Genomic DNA, 23113 nt, shown 5'->3' on the forward strand with positions numbered 1-23113 from the left:
ATGCACCCAAAATGGAACTAGCATTGGTTGTACCCAAATATCTTATTATGACTGCTAAAGAATCCTTCGTCCCTAATATCCTTTGCGTAGAACTGAAGTTTGCCCGTAAGATTAAAAACATGGGCTGCATTTGGGAAGACAACCTCCGAAGTGAGCCGCAGGTTGGCACCAAAGTGCAGGCTATTTTGTACTTGAAGCGATTGCCACGGCAAGTTCTGCCATTTATCCCAGGGGCGGAGCATGCCATGGTGGTGGGTTCTATAACGAGTGCCCAGCTGGAGTATTGGAATAATCTATTGATGGGCATTCCATCCAAACAACTGCACAGGCTTAAAAAATCCCAGAATGCGGCCGTCAGACTGGTCGGCCATTTAGGTAGATCAGCTTATGTATCCCATCTCCACCGAAACGTACACTGGTTGACAGTGGAAGAGCGCATTCAATTCAAGCTGGACTGTTTTATTTTTAAATGCTTACATGGCCTGGCCCCGGAGTATTTGAGTAATAAAATCTGTTGTTACCAGCCAACTCGGACGTTACGATCAAAGGACCAGCTGTTGTTGACCGTTGCATCGTCAATATGTGTCTTAAGGGGAGATAGAAGGTTCTTGGTCCCAGGCTGTGGAATAGCATCTGTAAAGCGATTAAGTCCTCTGAGAGGCTTTATCAGTTTCGAAAGGCCCTCAAGACCTTCCTCTTTAAATAAGGGGGATAGAGGTTGTGGGGTTTGTGTGTGCACCATTTTTCATCTATCATCTATGGATTCCAGCTCCGCCATTATACAGTTAAGTCTGTTCTGTGGGGCGTTACAAATAACCAAAATCAAATCACATGACACCTAAGATGACAAAGGGTACACCAAAATGCTGACTACTGAAGGGAATGTTACATTTATGCATCACTTGTATTTACTTTGGTAATTAATATGTCTAACTTGCAATGCCAAAAAAGTACCCTGCACTGTACATGAGCCCTCTCGATCACATTCCTGCAAGGGAACACAAAGTCACCAATATCGTACAGGAACATAAGAAAATGTATACCTTCCAAAAATGATGTTTAGAGGTTTTTTTTAAATGACTGTTTTTGGTCAAAACATTTTTTTAAGTTTCACTTCAAAACAAAAACGTCAGTTTGGTTTGCGAAGGCAGATAACCGGCTGATAACTAGATGATTTTACAACTACAACTTCCTAGGTGCCCGAAAACAACGGAATTGGAAGGGTGTGGGTACAAGGCGGGCGTCTTCTAGCATAGGTACAGAAGAAGGACTATAATAGGAACTTGTCAGACAATGTACCACACAACAACAGAGCGGTCATGTTTGAATTACATTAGCATTGTAAAGTAAATAAACAAGGTGCATCAAAAAATACAAAAGTCCACTAGCAAGTTTTCAATCAATTAATAGTCGTGAAAAGCTTAGTAATATTGTATACATTATCAACACTAGTGATATTTTTCAGTTTTAAAAATATATTTTAAATGCCCCATAAACATTTATCCTGTTTATATTTGATGAAATCGGAGTTATTTCTATTTAGAAATGTATTTAGAATAATGTATAGCGTGTCTGGTATTGTAGCTGAATGTTTTCTTTGATTTCAACATGGCCGCTTTATAAATGCGAATTGTTGCTACACCCTTACACACAGGCGCGTTCTAGCATTTTCCACTCGCCGTTTCTCGCTTTGGAGCGCGGCGCGCATGGGATGCAGGTCTAGCACAGCGAGCTCGGGAGGTCCATAGCCAGTCCTCCCGGATACTAAGAGACAATATGGCGGCCGGGAGTCGGGCTAGGCCAGGCTCAGGTGTCGGAGTGTGGCTCTACGGGGGCCAGCCGAGGGTCCCGGCGGCGCGCTAGTGACCCCCGCACCGCGGCGCTCAGCTGCGAGGAGAGGATGGGGTCCCAGACACTACAGATCCTGCGGCAGGGAGTTTGGGCTTCCTTCACCGGGGGGTGGTACTACGACCCCCACCAGACCACCCTGGTGAATGCGTTGCACCTCTACCTCTGGCTCTTCCTTCTCGGCTTGCCGTTCACCCTCTACATGGTGAGTCAATAGGGCCCACTGCCTGACAGCGGGCAGTCGAGGAGCCGAGGCAGGTTGTGACAATGGAAACGAGAACACATGGAAAAAATGCACTGAATAAAAAAATGCCCTATGAAATTAAAGGGGCAAGAAATGAGGAAAACAAACATGTAAAAAAAAACAACGAAGGGGGGAAGGTAAACGGAAAAAGGAAGGAACAGGGTTGGAATTAGAGGAAAGCAAACATTCATAAATAAAACGCCAAATTAAAAAAGGAACTAAGAAAATCCAAGACAAACTCCAAATGGTTAAGAAAACCAATCAGCAGGGACAATAAACTCCAAAAGGTTAAGAAAACAACTCAGCAGGGACAAATAAGGCACACATGCAATAACGTGTACAATACTGACGATAGTGGAATAAAACTGAACTTAATTGCATGTAAAATCAATTCAAAATCCGATTTCGTCATAGAAATGTTGAAAACATAACATAGCGGGGTTATACTAGTTGTACACAGATAACATTAAATGTCACCAAAAGAGCAGTTTGCTAGGTCTTTGATCTAGGTGTGTTTTATTAGATATAAAATGACAAATGGGACAATAAAGATTCCAAGCACGTTTTATGAAATAATACACACTTTAAAAATGGAACCCAAAAAATCTGCAAAACTGGACAGTGTTAATTTCTCAGAATTCTAAGTAGGGCGCACACGCGGAGTAGAGGGGGTGGGCTTATCCTAATGTTATTATAAATGAAGAGCTGGCGACTTAAGTAGAGGTTTTGCAGCAGGATGGGCCACTGGCCAGTTTGCATGGTACTGATGTCCTTATTTACATCTTTCTTTTCCCATGTTTACAGTCAGGGGTCCAGATACATGGTGTACCTGTCTAGGTTACTGTCTGAAATCTGGCCAGTACCCCCTTTAAAACCATTGTGAATAACGGGTTAGTAGCTCGTCACACCCTTTATGCCACCTGCACTGCTCGGGGGAGGGTGGGGGGGGGGCGGAGAGGTTCTGACTTGTAGTATGAGTAATACCTTTCACAAAAAACACCCCTGTTATAGTGCTGTCTGATGTCAAGATGATATAGATTATAACAATTATATTTACAGGCATTTGTTGGCTTTTAAATAATGTTTGCATTACTGGAAATATTGCGATTTCTTTTTACTTATCCAAAAATCTGTCAGCACTAAGAATTGTGGTTTTACTCTCTCAAATATACGGATTCCCCACAAAATGGGGAGGAAAACATTCGTGTTTTAGATTTTGTTTGCTTAAAAAAATTAGATTTCTGGATATTTTGTGACCTTTTCACTGTTGCAGATCTCGCTTTTGAGTTTATAAAATGCACTGTTGTGACCCGTGACTGCAAGATTAACATGCAGTTTGTATTTTAGCAACACCAACCAGTTTGTGTGCTAGCCCCTGTGTGTTGTGGACCTACAGATAATTTCCAAGTGTTGGCCTTTGTCTGAATCCTGTTATTGCTGAAGGTTACTGGCTGCGTGGGCAGCTCCAGCCAAGAGATTATTTAACCTGCCAGTGTATGAACAAACCAGAAAAAAACAAAACGCGTGTTTTGCAGCCCTGAAGCCATATCGCAAATAAAGCTATGATAAATCAAAGTTTCGCAAATATAAACAAAAAAGGGAAATGAGACCTGTGCTTCTTATTACTTTTTTGGTGGAGTCATTGGAACCTGTTGAAATGTGTTGTGTGCATGTATTTTTCAAGGTATGTAATTTCTTGAATGTAAAAGCTATGTACCTGGCTTATAAACGATTACTTTGGTTCGAGTGGCACCTGCCCCAAGCTGTACTTTCCATCTAATCTAGTCACCCACTCCTGGGGCCCCTCCGTGGCAAGAGGCTGTCACAATGGTGAACAGTGCGCTTTACAAAAAAGCAACTAACGGGACATCTATAGCCCCACTCTGTTAAGAACATTACAAGTTTTCTCTAAGATGCTGTCCTATGTATGTATATTTTTAATGGACCAAAACCTACGTCAAGCAGTGTTGGATCATTGTACATTCATAATGGAAACGGGCCCAGAGCTCTGCAGCCAGTAACAAAGAATAATTCCGTGCCCTGGCAGAATTGAGGATGTGTAATCACTTTAGGTATAGTGGCATTTGTTAATGGCAAAGATCCTGGTTGCTGCTCAAAATAAACAGCAGGAGACGCAGAGGGGGAGGATGGCATAAGCGATGCTCTCTACCACAGGGCGGTGTCTGTCTGAGAATTTAAGCAACTTCTAAGCAGGGCCACGCAGCATTCTGTACGCAGTGAATTGCTTCCAGTCTCTGGTTGGTGTGGATTCTGAAATTACGTGAAATTAGTAGATTTTAAGATAGGTAGGATGTGCTTGGGTCTCTTGTCTTGACTATAAGTAGATAGTTTTGAACAATTGAGCAGGGCTGGTATCGACAGCTAGTGTGTTTTCCTAATTATGGTGGAGGTATGCTCAAATGTCCTAAGGCCGGCAGTTAGTCTTGCTACAGTTTTTCATTTTCAGTGGAAAGAGGGCTGAAGCTTGGACACTTGCCACAAGTATGTTTTTCTGCCTCTCCACCCCCCATGCATAGGTGTTATAGTAACAGTGGCTGTACAGCTGTCCTGAAGTTGGGGCAGAGAGAACGGTTTTATTTTGCATAGCAGTATCGGGTGGTACAGCGGTTTTCATTTTTGTTTTGCAGTGTTCTGTTTGCAAGAGAGACTTTAGTCGATGGTGAGGTCCATTGATTAGATGTTCTTAGACTAGATTTGCTGGGATCCTTTTAGGTTTGTGTCAGACACCCATGATTGGATGATAACTTTAACTTGGTTGAGGAGCGCACACTCAGTTTTGGTGACGTTACATTTTATATATGCGCTTGTCATTCAGTTGTTGAGCATCAGACTGTTTTTCACCCATGTGATGTCTTCGATGAGGCTGACATTTTAAGGCATAGCTGTGTATTGAAGATGCTTGGATCCCTGAGGAGTGCTCGTAGAGGATCCAAAAATGAGTTAAATATAACAGACAACAGAATAGACCCATGCCCTCAATTTTGACAACGCAATGATCTGAGACTACCCATCTGAACCACTTGGTGTCTGTCAAATGAGTGGTGAGCCAGTCATATGCGCTTGCAAAGCCCACCTGTGTTGCCATAAGTGTAGGGAATGTCTGGTTGACCGCATGGAATATCTCGGAGGTTAAGACCAGGATACATGCAACTCCTTTCTCCATGATGTGTGATCGCATTGTGGGAATACCTGTGGAGTTGCTGTTTCAGCACTACACGTGGTTCTCTTTTTATTCTTGCAGTTTTTGGGGACTCAGTCTTCTCAGTTGTCTTTCCTGGGAAAGGGAGGTTAGTGATTTTCCAGGGTCATCTGCCTCCAGATTTGCTTTTTTAAGGAGAAGGCAAATTAACCCTGTTTTTAGTGCAGGTGTTAAGATCCCTTGTGAGAGAGACCCTTTGATCATTTGGGTTTTCCTCGTATGTGCTTAACTAGCTCGCCAGGACGTAATTTATGTGCCAAAATGTCAGGCCATGGATTTGCCAAAATGTCAGACCATGGACCATTTGAAGAAGTCCTCCCCCCACCCCGCCCACCTTTCCTCTCTCGTGCCCCCATTCATACCATTGGGTTTTTACTTTCAGGCTATTGTACATTCAAGCATCAACCGTGGGGGGGATTAGGCGGGGGTCTATTTATACCCTGGTTAGCTTTCCGCAAACTGCAACATTTGACTCCTAATGCTAACTGATGACATATCATTTGTGAGGAAATGGGATATCTCTAGATCACGTTGTGAGCATAATTAGCATGTGCAAGGGATTAAGAGTGGTAGTTGGATTTTCCAGATGCAAGGAACTAGCTCATAGTTCACCAGAGGTAGGCCACTGCATGATGCCCAATATCCAGGAACTGCTTTTAGTTCCTCCTCATCAAATGTCTATCAATATATACATTATATCCTCAATCATAAGTGTCATGGTCAGACACCTTATCTTCTTTTTCTTCACCCTTTGCTTTGCGTTTTTATGTTGCCTCAGTTTATGTTCGAAGGTAAGTGTCTTATCTTTGAAAGGCACTTTTTTAAAAAAAAAGTATTTTTTATTTTTTGTTAACTGTCACGTCGTAAAAGGAAGAAGGGAAGTCGCAAAGGTGGCTACTAGACGCAGCAACGTTTTGCTGTGTTGAGACCTGTACGCATGATGTCCGTGACATACTATAATGGTAAAGAAGCTCCAGAGGTGGCCATTGGCGAATAATTCCAAGTGAAGAAAACTGGGGGAAAGAATCGGGCTGAGATTCCATCCCATTCCATTGGTCTTTGAAACCTAATTCTGATGTCCTAAAAAGCGCAGGGCTGTTCGATTAATCATTTTTGGAAGTTACCGGATGTCTGTGTAAGCAGCTGGTGTGGTGCCAGCAATAAGACATGCTGAGCTTGTTAGGAAATTTGCGAGGACCGGATTCATTTTGTTAAGGGAAAAATGTTGAAAGAAACCATCTGCTCTGGATGCATTTGCGCAAGGAGGATGACTACAGGATTGGTGCTTTGCAGTAAGTCCTGTCTGAAGTTGCATGCATGGTTCCTGTACATGCTTCAAGGCATATGCGGCCCTGCCTTGCTAGGAGGATGTGTTTTGGGTGTATGCATTGATATAAAATGGACTTTGACATGTATAACCGCAAACAGCTGCTGGCAAGGTAGCTTTGTGGGCAACGCATTTGCTGTACAGATCTCTTGCAGCCTGCAGATCACAGGTGCTCAGCATTTCAGTGTCCTCTTCTGAGCTTGATAAAACGAGTAGCTTAATTGCAAGGCAAGCCACGCTTATGTTTTGGATGCTTCGCCACTACTTTTGGAGCAAGACTATGGACCGCCTTAGAAAAACGGGCTACCAATGTTTCTTTGCTCTGTGCGTGCACCCGTTTGCTGATAACTTGTTTGTACCTTGCTAACGGTGCAATAATGTTGTTCATTAATCGACTCGATCTTTTTGTTTTATACTTGATGAATGGTATACATTGTTTGTTTCATGGAAGCGTTTTACAGTGTGCAACATGTTTCGGACAAACTTTCATTATCGAGTGTGGGATGGCAGGAAGACAAGGTAGTATTGAATACAGAGATTCACTTCATAGTTATTGCTGTCAAATCAAACTCGCTTTCAAATACAATATCGGGAAATGCTGCTCATATGAGCAGCATGCCTGAGCCAACGAGTAACAAGGTAATACAGCTAATATAGTGGCTTGGAAGCTTAACTGAACAAGTATTGGCAGTGCCAACAGTTTGGGGTTTTGTGTGTCTCAAGAACAAATGAACACTTGCCATGTTTTATCCGTTTGATGATCTGACAGCAAAGTTGACGCAATTGGCGTGCAATGCTGGATTTAAACGTTCCTGTTTCTGAGGTGGCATTTGAGTTGAGGAATTGTTTTATCTTTTGTCTGATTAAAATCGATGCCAAGGCGTCCAAGTAATCGTAGCCCTGGTATATGCTTCAAAAACTGTATGTGCACAATGCAGAGTGGGTGTCGTACATGCACAATGGGTGTCTTGCATGCTATTGTGTCGTGCATGCTATTGGTACGTGCGCAATGGGTGTCGTGCCTGCTATTGGTATGTGCGCAATGCAGAGTGGGTGTCGTGCATGCTATTGGGTCGTGCATGCTATTGGTACGTGCGCAATGGGTGTCTTGCATGCTATTGGGTTGTGCATGCTATTGGTACGTGCGCAATGGGTGTCGTGCATGCTATTGGTATGTGCACAATGCAGAGTGGGTGTCGTGCATGCTATTGGTACTGCTCTTCTGCTTTGTTCTGGAAGTTGATTCTGGGAATTGCCATCGAGAATACTTCACTAGTTGTGTGTAGACTACCTGTCTATCTGACGCCCCTCGTGCACCATTTACCAGGCCAGAAATGTGCGCCTGGTTTGACGCTTTTCTCAATATATAGACACTGCCTTCTATCTGACAATGCCCTGAATGTGTTTCATCACTAGAGTGCAAATTCCCACTCTCTGCCTGCTTTTCATATCCGAGTCTCGGCCCATTGACGGATACAAACTGTCTCCTTTTACATGTTCTCCTATTTCTGTGGATTGGATCAGGTTCTGGTTCTTTCCTCTGCTTCGGAGTGCCAACTGCTTCTGCAGCAAAACTAAAACCCTGTTTCTCATTTCCTGACCTTCCAGAATGTCTACCTACTTGACAAGTTTTCTGCAGCAGCAGGGGTTTTGTCCCCTTGTATCGTCTGTCTGCATCTTCGCAGCTGTTCACTTATATCCGGTTTCTTAATAAGAAGAACAGGCTGTGTGTGCTTCCTGTGCGTCGCATTTTGCTTCCCAAAGGTGATATGTTCAGTGTCCAGAATTTCTCCCGGGGTCCACTGGCTTTTCCCTGTCCCATTAGTAGGCAGTAGAAGACTTGCTCAAAGTCTGAGACCCCTGCAGCTGCCGGGCTCTACCACTTTCTCATCACTCTGCCTAGCACATAGAGGTCCTTTCAGCCCTATGGCTAAGCAGTGTACCAGTCACTAGTATGCCCTAAAAACAGGCAAATTCTCCTAGTAAAAATACCCCTAACGCAATAAAGGGAACTGGCCTGCTGAAGCCTGCCCCCTACTTCCGGCCACACACCTCTACAGGTATGTTCTCATAGCATTGCCACAGCAGAAAGCGCTACGGTTACTTCCTGATTTGAAGATGAACTTCGGGTAACAATGCATCTTTTACTAGGGGCATCGAATTATGAAGTTACAAAAAAGATAAATTGCCTGGAACTCTTATTTGAAATGGGACTTTTGTTACCTCCTAAACGTTCATTTTAATCCCCCCGCCCCTAATCCCCCTGCACCCAACGTAGTCCATACATGGCATAGCTATCTTGGAAGAACCTGCCGGTTGCCGTAGATTAGGGTCTGCAACCTTTGCCACTTCAGATGTTTTGGACTACAACCCCCATCAGCCCTAACCATCTCAGTAAATGCGCAAGGGTCATGGGAGCTGTAGTCCAAAACATCTGGAGAACCACATGTTGAAGCCCCCCTACCGTAAATGCTGATGGAGGGAGGTTTTGTACCTTTATTCACTAATAATACTTGTACACAGTTTGAGGCGCGTTCTGTGATGCATTGCATATCAATATTTGCGATATATTTAATAGTGCACACTTTTTTTAAATGAGGAAAGTAAAAGAGCTGTTTTTGTACGACTAACTACTGCATAACTGTAGTCTGCCGTTTAGAGCTTGTTTCTGTTTGCACAACGCTTCAATTTTGATTTTGTTTAGCCCCGGGCCGCTTTCACAATATGGAAAGTAGCCAGGCTTGCTGCGGTTCCCATTTGTAATAGTTGACAAGGGTGTCTTCTAAATAATGAAAGTTGGTTAACTCTGTTCAATAAGGCCGCCCTGGGAAGAATTTTGTAAAACCCGTTGCTACACAGAAGCCATACTTTTTTCTAGTTTGTTCCTTTTTTGTTCTCTGAATATTTTAACTCTGAATGAAAAAAGTTTATTTCGGATTCCAAAAATCCATAAAACACATAAAGCCAACGTAATAAATACAATGAATAAAACCCATCCTTTAAGAGCATCCACAAGAAACACAATATATATTTACAATACTGATACAATTTAGAACATATCTAAAAACAATATGCCCTGTTCAAAACCACTCAACATTGGGATCAACGGCATTCCTCACCCTAAATCCTTAGTGTCCCCTTTCTAAAATATATCATTCTTTTAAGATAGGTAGGTAATGCCCATGCAACCAAAACAGGGTCTACACTTAAAAGGAATAAGATAGCTTCTCTGTAATGGCAAATCTTAGACTCCCTAAGAACTGGAATTAATGTCGCTCTCCTTATCCCGGAGTACCCCAGGGCAAAAAAAACAAATATGGCACATTTTCAGTACTATACCCACACACCGGGCAGGCAGCGGAATCCGGATAACCTTTCCATTTCAGTGTTCCCTCGTAAGAGCAGACAGTCGAACCTTGCCCAAGTGATTTACCAACGGTCTTTTTTTTATGAACACCCCAGATTAAATACGGTTGAATCACAAAGGGCCGGCTAATCTTTACATGCAATTTGGCAGGATTATGTTCATACTCCAGAAGTATTCTCCGCTTGGCAAACGCTTCACCCAGAACAAGTTTATACCCATTTGCCTCTGATTTAGATAGGAGAGCTGCTGGAGGAAAAAGAACACTTAAATTGGCCTCTCCTAGGCTTTTGCTATATAGTCCAGCCACAGAATTTTGCCGCCCAGTCCTCTCCAAAACAGAGCTAATGATGAAGTGACAGAGAGGCATGAGCGTTGGCCCATAACCAAACCCAAGAGAGTATAGGCGCCAATGCCCACTGATCCTCCCACAATTCCAGGCCCAGTTCTCTATGAATAGCAGTGCATGCTGAAGAGTTAGGGAGTCCCAATAATATCCTCAACAATATATTCTTCTTGACTTGTAACTCACCAGCCTTCTGGAAACCCCACAATGGAGCCCCATATAATGTAACTGCCTTTGATTGTGTGACATATATCTTAGAGACCACATCAAGCGGTTGACCCTCACATAGGGACATGAAGCGAAAAATGCCCCCTATTTGTTGGCTCATTTTAGCGGACTGCTTAGTTGGGTGTGCCTTCCCCGTAATGGCTTCCGAGAATCTAATCCCCAGGAAATCAAAGACCTTCATCCTGGGGATAACTTCTCCAGCACAAATCATGGGTCTCATTGCAGCTGACCGCTTTCTGGCCATTACAGCTGTTATTTTGTTTTTTTAGAGTTAATTTTTTCAACCCCAAATTGCTCATAAATGCTGCATGCGCATTAATCAAGGTCTGCAGTGCTCTCCGGGTCCTGGCTAGCAGTACGGTGTCATCCACGTAAGCCAGCACAGGAAATGCCCGACTCACCCCCCCCCCCCAATACCATCTGCCAAAATAGTCACCAAATCCTTTGAGAGGCCATTAATATAGAGGCAGAAACAGATTGGGGCTAGAAGACAGCCCTGCCTCACTCCACAGCCGACCCTAAAGCATACTGTGCACTGAGCCCCTCGACCACTACGCACACAAGCCTCATTATCGTTGTGGATTTCTATCAAGACCTTCAGTATGACCGCAGGGCAGCCCAAGGACCTGAGCGCTGCCCAAAGCTCTGGCCTGTCTACCTTGTCAAATGCAGTGCTCGGGTCCATAAATGGTAAATATACCACCTCTCCCCTACAAAAGACCGAGTTGGCCACCAGAAGATACAAATTAAGGCTCTGCTCCATAGTGCCTACTCCCGGGCAGACGCCAAAATTGATGTCAGAAAGAACCGTCTGTTCCTTCAGCCAGGTTTCAATATGGCGTAGAAGCACTCTCCCAAAGATCTTAATAGAGGTGTCCGTAATGATATTGGCCTATAGGCACTTGGGCTTGCATGGTCCCCCTTCTTAAATATAGGGAAGATAAAGCCCTTTTCCAGGATGGGGGGGGTATCTCCCTGATTCCACACAGGTAATCTAAATGATTTTACTTAGTCATTTAGTTCATCCAGGCTACTCCACCGTCGCCTGCTCAGACATTTTTGTGAAGTGACTTTTGCTGTATGCAATAATGGCAGCGACGCGTCTTAAAATAGCTATCCCTTCTTGTTTTTGTTCCCCCAAAAAGTGATCATCTAGATTTCAGTCAGGGTGGACTTTGTGTCACTGGTACTTGTATGAATGTTTTTAGCAACTATGTGGCTTACTTTCCTGGTCCTTCTTGGTGAACATGGTGCATCTCGAAGATGGTGGTGGTGTGAGGTGGGGTTTGTATTTGTTTCTGCTTGGGCCAGGGCTAGTCATTTTTTTTTTTTGTCACCCTGTATCTTTAGAATGCCACTGAGCTTGATTTCCCACCTTAAGATCAATGCCCACTGCAACATCTGGGGTATATAGTGCCGCTGGGGTGGGGAGGAATGGAAGGGGACTTGGATATGAAATAATTCTGCCTCCACAACAAGTCTTATTTCGAAATCCCAAACCCATCTGCTATGGAATTCAGGTTCCCGGTAGGGGTGTAGAGTAAATTGCATGGGGCCTATAACTCAAGGGGCTCCTCTGTCCAATAGAGAGAGTCTTAAAGTCCACCCTCTACCTATTCTGCGGCCATTGTAGGGATTTTAACGCTGCTTTAACACGATAGCCATTTTTCAAGCTACTGATTGTCCAGACCACCGGAGGTCAACTGTACCATGGATTTCAGGGATAGGCTTGCATAAAGGAAGGCTATTTCAGTAGGTCATGCAAGAGAGTACATTATAAAAGTTTTCGTGAGCTCTACTGTCCCAGCGGAAGCCTCCTCCCAGTGATAAAAAGTGAGTACACAGCACTGCAACCTGTTGGTCAAATGTTAGTGTGAGGAAAGGAAGGTCTTACGTTGTTTCCTGAATGCATTATAATTGGTGGTGATGACCCTACAAAAGATTGCTTAATCCGCTGGTAATGGCATTGGGGCTCTGCTGGTAATGACATTGGGTCCTGGCGTTAAAACTACTCTTCGCTCGGCCTCATAACTTCGGGCCCAGCCCGTTTTCAGCTGATCAAGCTGGCATTATTGCTTAAATAGTACATTGACATGTTCTGTATGCAGGTGTCTTGTTTTGGAAATGTTGTCGAACTTGAATTTCCCCGAAACTGCTTTGCAACAGTTGCTGAATGAGTCGCCACCAACTTAAATGTCATTACGATGCCTCTCTGAAATTGAAACACTGCCTGCATTGGATTTAGTCTTAAAAAGTTTTCTTTCCCTGTTTTCTGTTAATAAACTAGATTGAGTTAGGAGACAAATCTGTGTTCTACGCTAAATAATGGCTTTGTCACACTATTCCTATGGACCGGAATTCCATCTGTTATAACTGCATTGCTGAGGTATTTTTTTTCTATAAAGAAACACATTTCTACGTCCTACGCTATTCTACGCATCACTACCATTGAATTGAACTCTATTTTAATCTCTATTGCTTTTCTGACGACCTCTTTCTTCGCTTCGTTTTTGTATTTGAAACATTCTTCAAGGTTTTTGCAGTGAGCTGAGCTTGAGTGGGAATTTGCCCCTTAAGTTTTACTGTAGATTCTCGCAGATAGATCCCCAAACTTCTCCATCGATTTATTAAGAATGGTTTTGATGGCTGCTGTGATTACACGTGTTGGCTAGCAAGGGTAGTTTATAAACGGATTCAAATTTCACGTCATATTGCTGTACCCTTGCTGTTGTTGTATGATCTAGTCTTATACTAGTTCACGTTATGCTATGCTGTTGCATTTTGTTGTGCTGTTGGATGCGGCTAGTTCAGCGAGTTAGTTCCCTTGGACATACACATTGCAGACTGGCCCCACGTTCGAATCCCAGCATGGAGGACCTCTTAGTGGTAGATCCATAAGGTATCTCCTTATATTGGGGGGAAACATATCACCCATTAGTGTTTAAAACCAGGAGGAATGCAGTGCTAGAACACCTGATCTTGTTGTGCTGTTGGCTATGTTGGGTTACAATATTGTATATTGCGTAATGCTTTTTTCCTGTTTGTAGTTATGAGGTGCTGTTCTGTGACGTTATTTTTTTAAATATCTTTTTATTCTTAGCGCTGTGCCACTCTGCTGCCACTTCGCAGCACTAAAAGCCAAAGAAGCCCCACCCAGGCTTTGTGTGTCCTTGAGTGAGCAATGTGCCGTGTTCTCTACATAGTGTTGGGTGCCAATAGGTTTGCTGTGTCCCGCTTGAGGTAAATGGAAGATGGCCCCAGTGAAGGACACAGCCCACAGTGGAAATGTTTGCTTCCGTGTCTGTCTTGAATGATGACAATCCGGGAAGGACTCTCGGCTGAGAATCCAGGGGCTCATTCCGAGGCAAGGGACTAGATGGCTGTGCCTCCATGTTTCTGATGTTTTGAAATTGTAAGTGGTAAAGTGCTTTGTGTTGTCTGATCCGGTGTTCTGGCCAGGAAGCACGAGAAGGGACATTTACGGCTGCGTTCAACCCCTGCCCTTCTCCCCACCTCTTCCCCCTCCACCCCCATTGACACCGTGATTACTACTCTGCAGGAGTGCAGGGATGAGTAGTGTCTAAACTGCCTACTCGGATCCACGCTACTTAAACAGCAGTGCTACCGAGCATAAAGGTGAAATGGGCGTATCCCCACAGCTATACCTCCTTCGCCTCGTTTGGTAACTTAATGTTGGTCGAGAGCAGGTTATGCTATTCGGAAGTGTGAGCTGGTACAGTTGACACATAAAAACCATAGTAAAGCGATGCCAAAAGAAAATGCCCAACCAGTTTCTGTAAAAATAGAATCTTTAAACGAATAATGCACACAACGAATAAAAACATCCTCTGCCCACCTCAGCAAAGGAAAGGGAAAGCAGATTTTAGAGCAAAGGGGCATTCTGGGCTGATAGTCGGGTGCTCGGGCAAAAGATTGCAGCAGCAAATGTCATTGTTTGCCTGCTCCATATTAAATAGCTTTGATTTCTCATCTTTGTGGCTAGGCAATGTCAAACCACGGTTCTAGATGCTTTACTATAGACGAGCTGGTGTCCAGACTGTTCAACCGTGCTGAGTCGCCATCGAGTCAGTTTGTGGTGCGGGATCCCAGTGGATCGAGCCGGCAGTGGAGTCAGCAGCGATGCAATGCTTCGGTTGGGACGAGGCAGGACCTTCCAGCTGGTCTAGTTGGTGTTCCAACGTGACGGTGTGCTTCAATTGATCGAGTCTGGGTATGGATGGCTCAAAAGGTAAGTGTTTCAAAGCGCTTGGTACCGTAAGCAGCACTAAAGGTCTTGTAGATTCTCTAAGGTAGTTGGGGGAGCTTGAACGTGTCTCAAGGTGGTACACAGGTTTGTGAGCTGCTTCTGGTGGTTTGGAGGCCCGGGCGAGGGTTACTACGGACACAGTGAGACAATTTCTTTCCACACTTTCACTCCAGGAAGCTTCTGACAGCTACAGGGGATCCTTCACCTCAAGCGAGCAGGCTTCTGGTTTCAGTGCACCGGCAGCAAAGAAGCCTTTATCCACATCCGTTTCAACCCAATGTGCCCCATAAGAGGGTAGGAGGAAGAGCTTCTGTTTTCACCTATATGTCAGTGGACTCTGGAATAGATTATCCCAACAGAGTACATGATAGGAAGGATTCACTTGGACGTCTAAAGATGAATTGACTAAGGGCAGCATCCACCCATCTTATAAAGGTAACATGCTACAGCGGATTGATCAAAACCCAGACAGTTGTCGGGCGTCCAATTGAAGCTGCTGCAACATGTTATTTTCCTTCTAATATAATACGTAGAGTGCCTTCTCTGCAGGAAGCGGAGAGGGGTGGTAGTTTTGGGAGCTTCAGCACCATCAAATAATATACCTTTCCTCGGTGCTACTCTGTCCTCTCCACCTCTTCAAACTGACTCCTGAAATCGATCCCCTTGTGTGAGGCCATGGTCAGGACTATGTGGGATGTTTTTACCCATGCAGCCAAGCCCTACCATAAAACTGTGCAGTACTGGCATTGAAAACATCATGATGGCCAGAACTCCCCAGAGAGTGCACAGGGAAAACATGAAGAATAGGCTGCCACCCATTTTTGCCTATGTTGTGAGCACAGCAGGGCACTGCCTAAAACCACCATTGGGCTACACACACAGTAGCCTGAAACCATTGGGAATGGCAATGCTGATTGCCAAAAGCAATCCAGAACTGTGGGGAATTAATTTTCTTAATGTCAACAATGGATGCAATACTGGTGCTCACCACTATCAGAAAGCTGGCGTTTTAAAACCACCATACTTTTGTGTAAAACTGAACAAATGAACCCAAACCAGGCCAAGGAAAGACTTGCTAAGAGGTGGATACAATGTAAAACTATTCTGAAATGACTTGAAGGAAGTAATTATTTAATGTATATATAAAAAATAGCTGGGGATGTCAGCAGCTTAAGTGAATTTGGGTTTAAAGCCATTAAAATCGAAATGTTTAGAACAAATGAGTGACCTACTTATGAGTGTCACATAGGTTGCAATTGTTTAAATGTCATAGTTTTTAACTTAGAATCAGCATTCTAGCTGCATGTGCAAAAATTGTAAGTTGGATTTGAATGTAGAAAATTGGGAACTAAAGAGACATTTAGCTGAATTCTGCCTGACCACTACCCCCGACAGGAGTTAAACTGGCTCAACAACTCATCCCAGGCCTGGGCGCATCCTGCTGCCCCCACCAAAAGGAGGTGACACCTCTCTGATTGAATTAGGGGAGTGGTACCTGCAGACTACAGGAAGTTGAACAAAGCCCTGTCCTGGACTCAGGCAAATGTTATATTTGGGGGGTCGTAAAATGGCTTCCTCTTGGGAGAAACTGGGAGGGGCAGTGCCTGTGAGAGCCAGCTGAGCTTGGGGGAAGTGGATAAACCAGAAATTCCACCATGTGCTTTGGAAAACCACACCCCTTTGGGGCCAGAGCATGATTTTAAAAAGATGGATAATTCACAGTGCGGACTTGTCAAAATTATATAAATAACATCATCATTCTTGCGATTTTTCTGTGCACATTTTAAGAGGTGTTAGGACCCTGTGGTATGTTCTTGGGGATAGTAGCGAAACAGAAAAGTTGTTACTCCAAATGTATGTATGTTAAAAATCTGACACTTTATCATCTGAAACCCATATCCCTGGTGCACATTTGTGTAAAATCTGGAAAGGTTTAGAGGTTATCTGGATGAAAAGGGGAGAATTCTGTCATAAGTGGACACAACATCGTACAAAGACAGGGATCGGATGGTCTGGTGCTATAGAAAATGTTAACTGGACCTATATTATTAGAAAAATGGTACATAGATAAATATGTATTTGGGTCAGAAATGGATTTGTGTGCAATTTGACAAGGGGAGGTTCCTCTGACCATGAAACCTACAGCATCACTCTGACACTCCATTTCTTTCCCCCAATCAAGGGAGAGAGGGAAGCTTGGCCAATGATAAGTGAGAGGGGCAGGCTTAGCTAGGCCCAGGCACACACCCATTTTCAAAACCCATAAAAGGAACATTGAAACCCAGGTAGAGACATTCACTTTCCACTTTCTTGCGGGACGCTTTGCCAGGGGACTTCAGACTTCACATCAAGAGATCCAGACTTCAAATCCATCAATCTACCGAGACCAGAAATTAACTCCAGAATATGTAGCAGAGAGGCCTGAATCCACAAGCTGAATCCTCTTCAGCAGGCCTCAAAACCAACCAAACTATTCAACAGCCGGGTGAGCTGTTTGAATTCTTTCCCAAGAACCTTTGCAAGAACCTGTAGCAGTATCCAGAAAGCAGTGCTGTATCCGGAACCAGAGAGAACCAGAGACCAGATCTCTGTGAAGAACTGCTAGCAGAAGTCCAGCCAATCCTGGCCCGATCGGTGACGAAGTCGCATTCCTGTCCAAAATCTAGTGCGAGTACCCAGCTAGCACTGTGCCAAAACCAATCTTAGTTTAAAATAATCTAATCCAAACTATTTTAGCCTATTAGAACTGCCTCCTATAATCGTGTCATTCTGTCATCTTTAAAACTGAAACTGTCATCTGTCATTCTGAGGTTTAAAATTTAAAATCCGAAAAACTACCTTTACTAAATCGGCCATATCTCCGGAACCGTTTGTGCTAGGAGCGTGCCTCCGTAATTGCGCTCGACGCACGCAACTAAATTTGCTGCGATTTGACATTTTTCTTAATTTCAGCCACGTGTAAAACTATTTGTCCTTTCTTTCCTTTGCTAAAATTCGTTTGCAACCTGACAATCCTTCATAGAGCATTGCTAAAGTGATCCTGAACTAATACAAAGTAGCTGTCACCCACCCTGAACCTCTAGAAGGAATTAAAATCATTTTAGCATATTTTTCACTTCTTTGCATACCACCTTTAAAGTACTTTGCCTGTGTTAAAATCATCCCTTTTCCTCTAAGCTTGCTAGGGGGGAACTGAATTATATTTGATTGCATTCCTGAGAACTGTGTGCTTTCCTTCCATCTCTTTACCCTTGCATAAGGGGGGGGGGGGTGAATTGTCAAAGAAAAGTGATTACATTGTCTTTTGTTGAAGTCATATCAAGTTTATTTTCTGTACTGCATTTTCATTCATCATTGCATTGTCCTTGAAGCCATAAAAGCATTCTCAGCTACTTTATCCTCTCTATCACTTCTAAGCCATCAAAAAGAGTGTACCACTGTAACATTATCCATTGTTCATCACTATCATCTTCACAAGTGTGCTATCAAATATTAATTTATTATAAAAGTGATATATAGTTTAGTTTTCAAATAAAACTTTTAATTTGCAAAACAAACCTACTTCTTGGCTCAGTGGGGTCAGGGGGATTCTAAGAGAGGGGTGTTATATAAGGGTTGTCATCCAGAGTAAACGAACTGGATATAAAAATATACCAATAAGGGTTTCCCAGACTAGGCATTGACATAGCTGTAGTGTTGAATTGAATCTGCTTACAACTACCTACGTGGTTTTTGTGGGTACTCCCAAGCCAGACTGCTTAAACGCATGTCATGAGTGAATTGCTTCACCAATTGACAGTGACATCCGGATGTTGTAGCTATATAATTGTGTAACCTCAGCAGCCACTGTTTCATAAGTAGACATGGCTTACATTTACAGTTTAATGTGCCACCAGTTGGCTGGGATATGCAATTATGTTTTGAAGCAGAGGTGCAGATGGTTGAATCTGCGCCACTGCCACTGCAGGGCAGTTGCTGGAGATGACTGACTGACCCAGCAAAGACACATGAGTGCACTATGATTTTTGGTATTGGGCATTATGAAAAGGGGTCTGATTAGCAGGCCTCGCTTTCAGGAACGGAATTGCCCATGTCAAAAGTTCAGGCTATCCTGGCCACGCCGTATTACGTATGCTGCTTGAAGAGTAACTTTCTTTAAGGTAAAAATGCATACTTACTAGATGCAATGTATACATTGCTAAAAGTGATGTTTTAGAGTTCAAATATATTTTTACTTCCCTTAAAAAAAAAAAACTAAAAAAAAAATATCCTCTTTGGGGATGGAATCTTTATTTATTCTCCCCTTGAACATTTTTTGATTTCTGCTTTAAAAACAGGGAGAAAAATACTTGTGCTTGAAATCCTTATCTGCAGTCCTGCATGTGTTTGCATCTATAATGCCCTGGCGTTCATTAAACCGGCGAAGGATGTTTCGGAGGGGCTGATGATAACCAGGGTGCAAAATGTGCACTCGCCATTGCCATTAGACATTGGCTAGTGATATTTGACTGTTGGCAAGTAATAAATGTTGTTTGTATAGAATTGAGGTAGCAAGTGACATTTTATGGCTGGTTAGTAGCTTGCAACTTGAATTTCTGCACTCATTTGTTGACTATAAGAATCTCGGACCACTCTCCAGTCGTGAGGAAGATTACATTTCTATCAAGAGACTAAAAACCGATGAGCTGCCTACATGTCAAACTGCAACCATTTGCCATTCGGCAAAGATGATGCAATGTTCCCGTTTCTAGTCTAGGAAATCATGTATTTCACTCGCTGAGGGGTTTGACCGCCCCCCCCCTTTCTTCAAGTGCGAATATGCTTTTATATTGCAGGGGCTTCTGGAGGTGGGTGAAGAAACTGAGCACCACACTGCTAAACCACTAACACTAACCTTTGGCTGCTTTGGACTAAACGTCCCATCAGCCAGAGCATCTGAATCAATAGCGAGGAGTCATGGACGTTGTAGTCCAAATCATTTGGAGAACCACCAGCCTCAGACCCTGCACTATGGTAAAATTAGCAGTATTAAGACCTGTTGCATTTCAAGGAGTCTGAGATGCCCAGTGCATGAACATAGTTGCATTACCTTTACCCAATACTGCCGTGATTGCTCCACAGAAAACAATAACGACAGTAAGCAAAACGGCGTATTGTGAAGCGTGGATTGAATGTACCGTGAAAGCGGTCTCCTTCAGGTCACTGTGTCTCTGCATGTGCTGGGTTTTATATAGTGCAAACCCCGCCATGAAACAGCAGAGCGCTGTGCGGCGAGGGGCTATATAATAATATGGGTACAATTGGAATTCTAAGGGCATACTTGGAAGGTTATGGCATGTTAATGTTAAAGGATATTTATATCGCGCACTATCACCACCGGAGTGGTCCCCTGGTGAATCAGGAAAGAGGGTGGGATGTGTTAGTAAGGTTGAGCGAGGAAAAAGAGCAAGATCTGGATTCCAATCTTTCTTTTATCCATCATATTTCTCTCACATCCCGGTCTAGCCATTTTCATCTGTATAATATTCATAAAGTTCTCTTTTCTTACCTTCCATGCAACTAAACTGCTTATTTATTTCATTTTTTTTCTCTACTTTTCTATTGCTCTGTTTCGCTCTGGTCTTCCTTCATCTCGTCTGGTTCCTTTGAAATCTATATACCACTCTTCTGTTAGTTTACTCTGCCTTCTTTTCTATCGTGATTCTATTTCTGCATCACTTGCATCTCTTGGATGGTTATCTTTTCATTCTCGGCTTAAGTTCAATTTTCTCTGCTTAGTCATTAAATCTCTCTATGGGTTAGTAGTTCCAGACTACCTTGGTGCCCTCTTGTCCTATTTATTCTCCTTCTCGACCTCTTCGCTCTTCTTGTCTTTTTCAAGTTGACTGTTCCTTGTCCACCCTGTGCTCAGTCTCGCTTTCATTCTTTCCAGCTTCTTGCTCCTCTTCATTGGAACACCCTTCCTCTATCTCTTCGTTCTATCACTGCTCTCTATTTAGTCCCTTTGAAAAATCATCTTCACTGTCCTTGATTGTTTGCCTTCAGAACTGATATATGATCCTCCCTATCTTTCTCATATTTTTGTACTGTTTTTAAATTTTGTGCAGCGCTTTGGACAGAAGCACTATATAAGCTCTAATAAAATACAAAAAAAATACAAATACAAGAAAGCTGTGATGTGCTTTTGGCAGCCTCAGTTCGGTTAACACCGTTCGCTGAGCTTAGGTGTGCTTTTCGGTTGGTAGCAGTCATGTGTTGTGCGGCTGTGTGTTTTGTTAAGATGTAGTGATGTGCGTGCGGTTTGTAGTGCTTTGGAGGTGTGGTTGTGTAGAGTGAGGTGTATGAAGGGGTGAAGGGGGCTACATGCAGGGATGCGGATGACGGAGGAAAAGGCACATCAATTCTTGATACATTTGTTGGTGGATATGCAGCTATGCTCTTGCTAAAGCTTTCTTTTTGTTTTTCACACAATCTGATCTTTCTAACTGCTCGCATTCCCTGGGTCTGCCTTCGTGATTCCTTCTGTTGCCTTCTGCTATAAAAGAGGAAGCCAATAATGTTCCTTTGATGCCAACAGAAGACCGGAAGCGACCAAATAAATTATGCAAGTCCTCGCACATTTTTCATGCGTTTTTTTTGTTTGTTTTTGTTTTCCTTTTCCTTCTCTATGGTAATTCCCTAGAGGACCCAGTGCGGGCAAGTCCTAAACGCCTCTCCCATGTTCTTTGTCTGCGTTTATTAGCACCAGAAGGCAACTATGATTATGATTTTTGCCGGGTTTGTGCACTAATATTAATAGTCAGTAACTTTGATTTTTAATACGTTTTGGGTTAGATCAATGAGGAGACGCTATCCACCTAACGAAGATTCACTGAGCTGAATGATCCACTGGGCTGGTTGATCAGGCCTAACGTTGAAGGGCAGCGGGTTGGCATGCAGAGGATGGGGGTAAATGGATGCAGAGGATGGGGGTAAATGCCCTCATATTTTATGAATGGCCCAGATCAGCACAGGCATTACGTAGTATATTGTTATGCAACAAATACAACTGACAACACTTGAAAAAAACAAAGCTGGGAGGACCGACCCGTCTTACATCGGGACCGTCACAGCCCATCCAGTCCGATAATGTGAGTGTACACTGCATAAAGTTCTATACATAACGCAATACGCTAACCACTCCATAGTGAAGCAAAATATTGTGCAATTCCTTGTATCGAAGTACGCTCGCAGGCGCTCTCGCTATAAATGCATTGTACATATTGTGCAACTTGCCTCAAGGACTGGCATGTTACTGCCTGGTAACTTCCCTCATTTACCTAAGTGCTGCAATAATTTGTCAACATCTTTGAAGTGAAATATCTCGTGTGTCCATAGGGTGTGTTTCTGCAGTCTAATTATATGTTCTGTTGCCATGCGTGTATCTTCCTTCCAGGTACATGTCGTCTTTGTAGACCATCCGAATCAACTTAAAGCAGTTTGTACTTCTGAGTGATCCGACCCATGTTCATGTGTTGTGGCATTGGTTGAGCGCCTAACTGACATTTAGTGGCCTTGAACTGTGAATTGTCTGGGATTTGTGTTGGACAGGTAGTACTGTGTGTTTGACCTAGTGAATTGGTAATAGCTGGCATGAGTACTGCATTTTGGGTGTGGGAATTTAAGCTAGCTATTATGGGGATACTGGATAAAAGGTTGAGTAAGTTGAGATGGGACTGTCCACGAACAACTCATTGCATCTGTGGCTAACAGCAGTACATGTCCATGCAGTGTATGAATCGCCAAGGCCAGGTGCGCTATGTAAATAAATAAAATACAAAATGCACATTTTTTGATGTTACCGGAATTGTAAGAAACTGAAAATAATACCTATCAGACTCTGAACACTGAAGTCTGAAGATGGAGGTATAATCTAATACTTGAAGCTTAATTTCCATTTGGCACTAGTTGTTGGCTAGTCGTTCTCTCTTGGGGTGTAAGTAATTGTGTGATGTCTGCATGTAGAGAACTGGCATTCATAGCAGGGGATGAGTGATGTTTAATCTTTTTAGTAGCTTGCAACTAGTAAAGTGTACCCTGGAGTATAGTCTGATGTATTGAGTTAAATCCAATAGACTTAGTAGTGGCCTCTTATTCTAACTGGTTCTCCCTCCGAACTATGACAACTTTGGGAGGAACTAACAATCTTAGAGATGCTGCACAAACATGGTTCCACAAAATACAGGCAATGGTGCTCAACCAAAGTGTAAATTTGCACTGTGCTCACTGC

At 43.3% G+C, this 23113-nt stretch overlaps 1 protein-coding gene across 5 annotated transcripts in view; it reads left to right on the forward strand.

Moving 5' to 3' along the window:
• Positions 1–1698: 1698 nt before the first annotated feature.
• PCNX1 (pecanex 1) overlaps positions 1699–23113 on the forward strand; it is a 1666514-nt gene continuing 1645099 nt past the window's right edge. For 2 of the 5 annotated variants that reach the window (XM_069638595.1, XM_069638598.1), the window contains exon 1: positions 1700–2053. In XM_069638595.1, coding sequence (XP_069494696.1) covers positions 1901–2053 — 153 coding nt within the window. In that variant the 5' untranslated portion in view covers positions 1700–1900. Of the gene's footprint in view, positions 2054–23113 lie in introns of all 5 variants that reach the window. The other 3 variants (XM_069638597.1, XM_069638599.1, XM_069638600.1) reach the window with 2 other exon arrangements.

This window comes from Ambystoma mexicanum, chromosome 14 (genome assembly GCF_040938575.1).
Source record: "Ambystoma mexicanum isolate Mex_15411 chromosome 14, UKY_AmexF1_1, whole genome shotgun sequence".
Lineage (NCBI taxonomy): Eukaryota > Metazoa > Chordata > Amphibia > Caudata > Ambystomatidae > Ambystoma > Ambystoma mexicanum.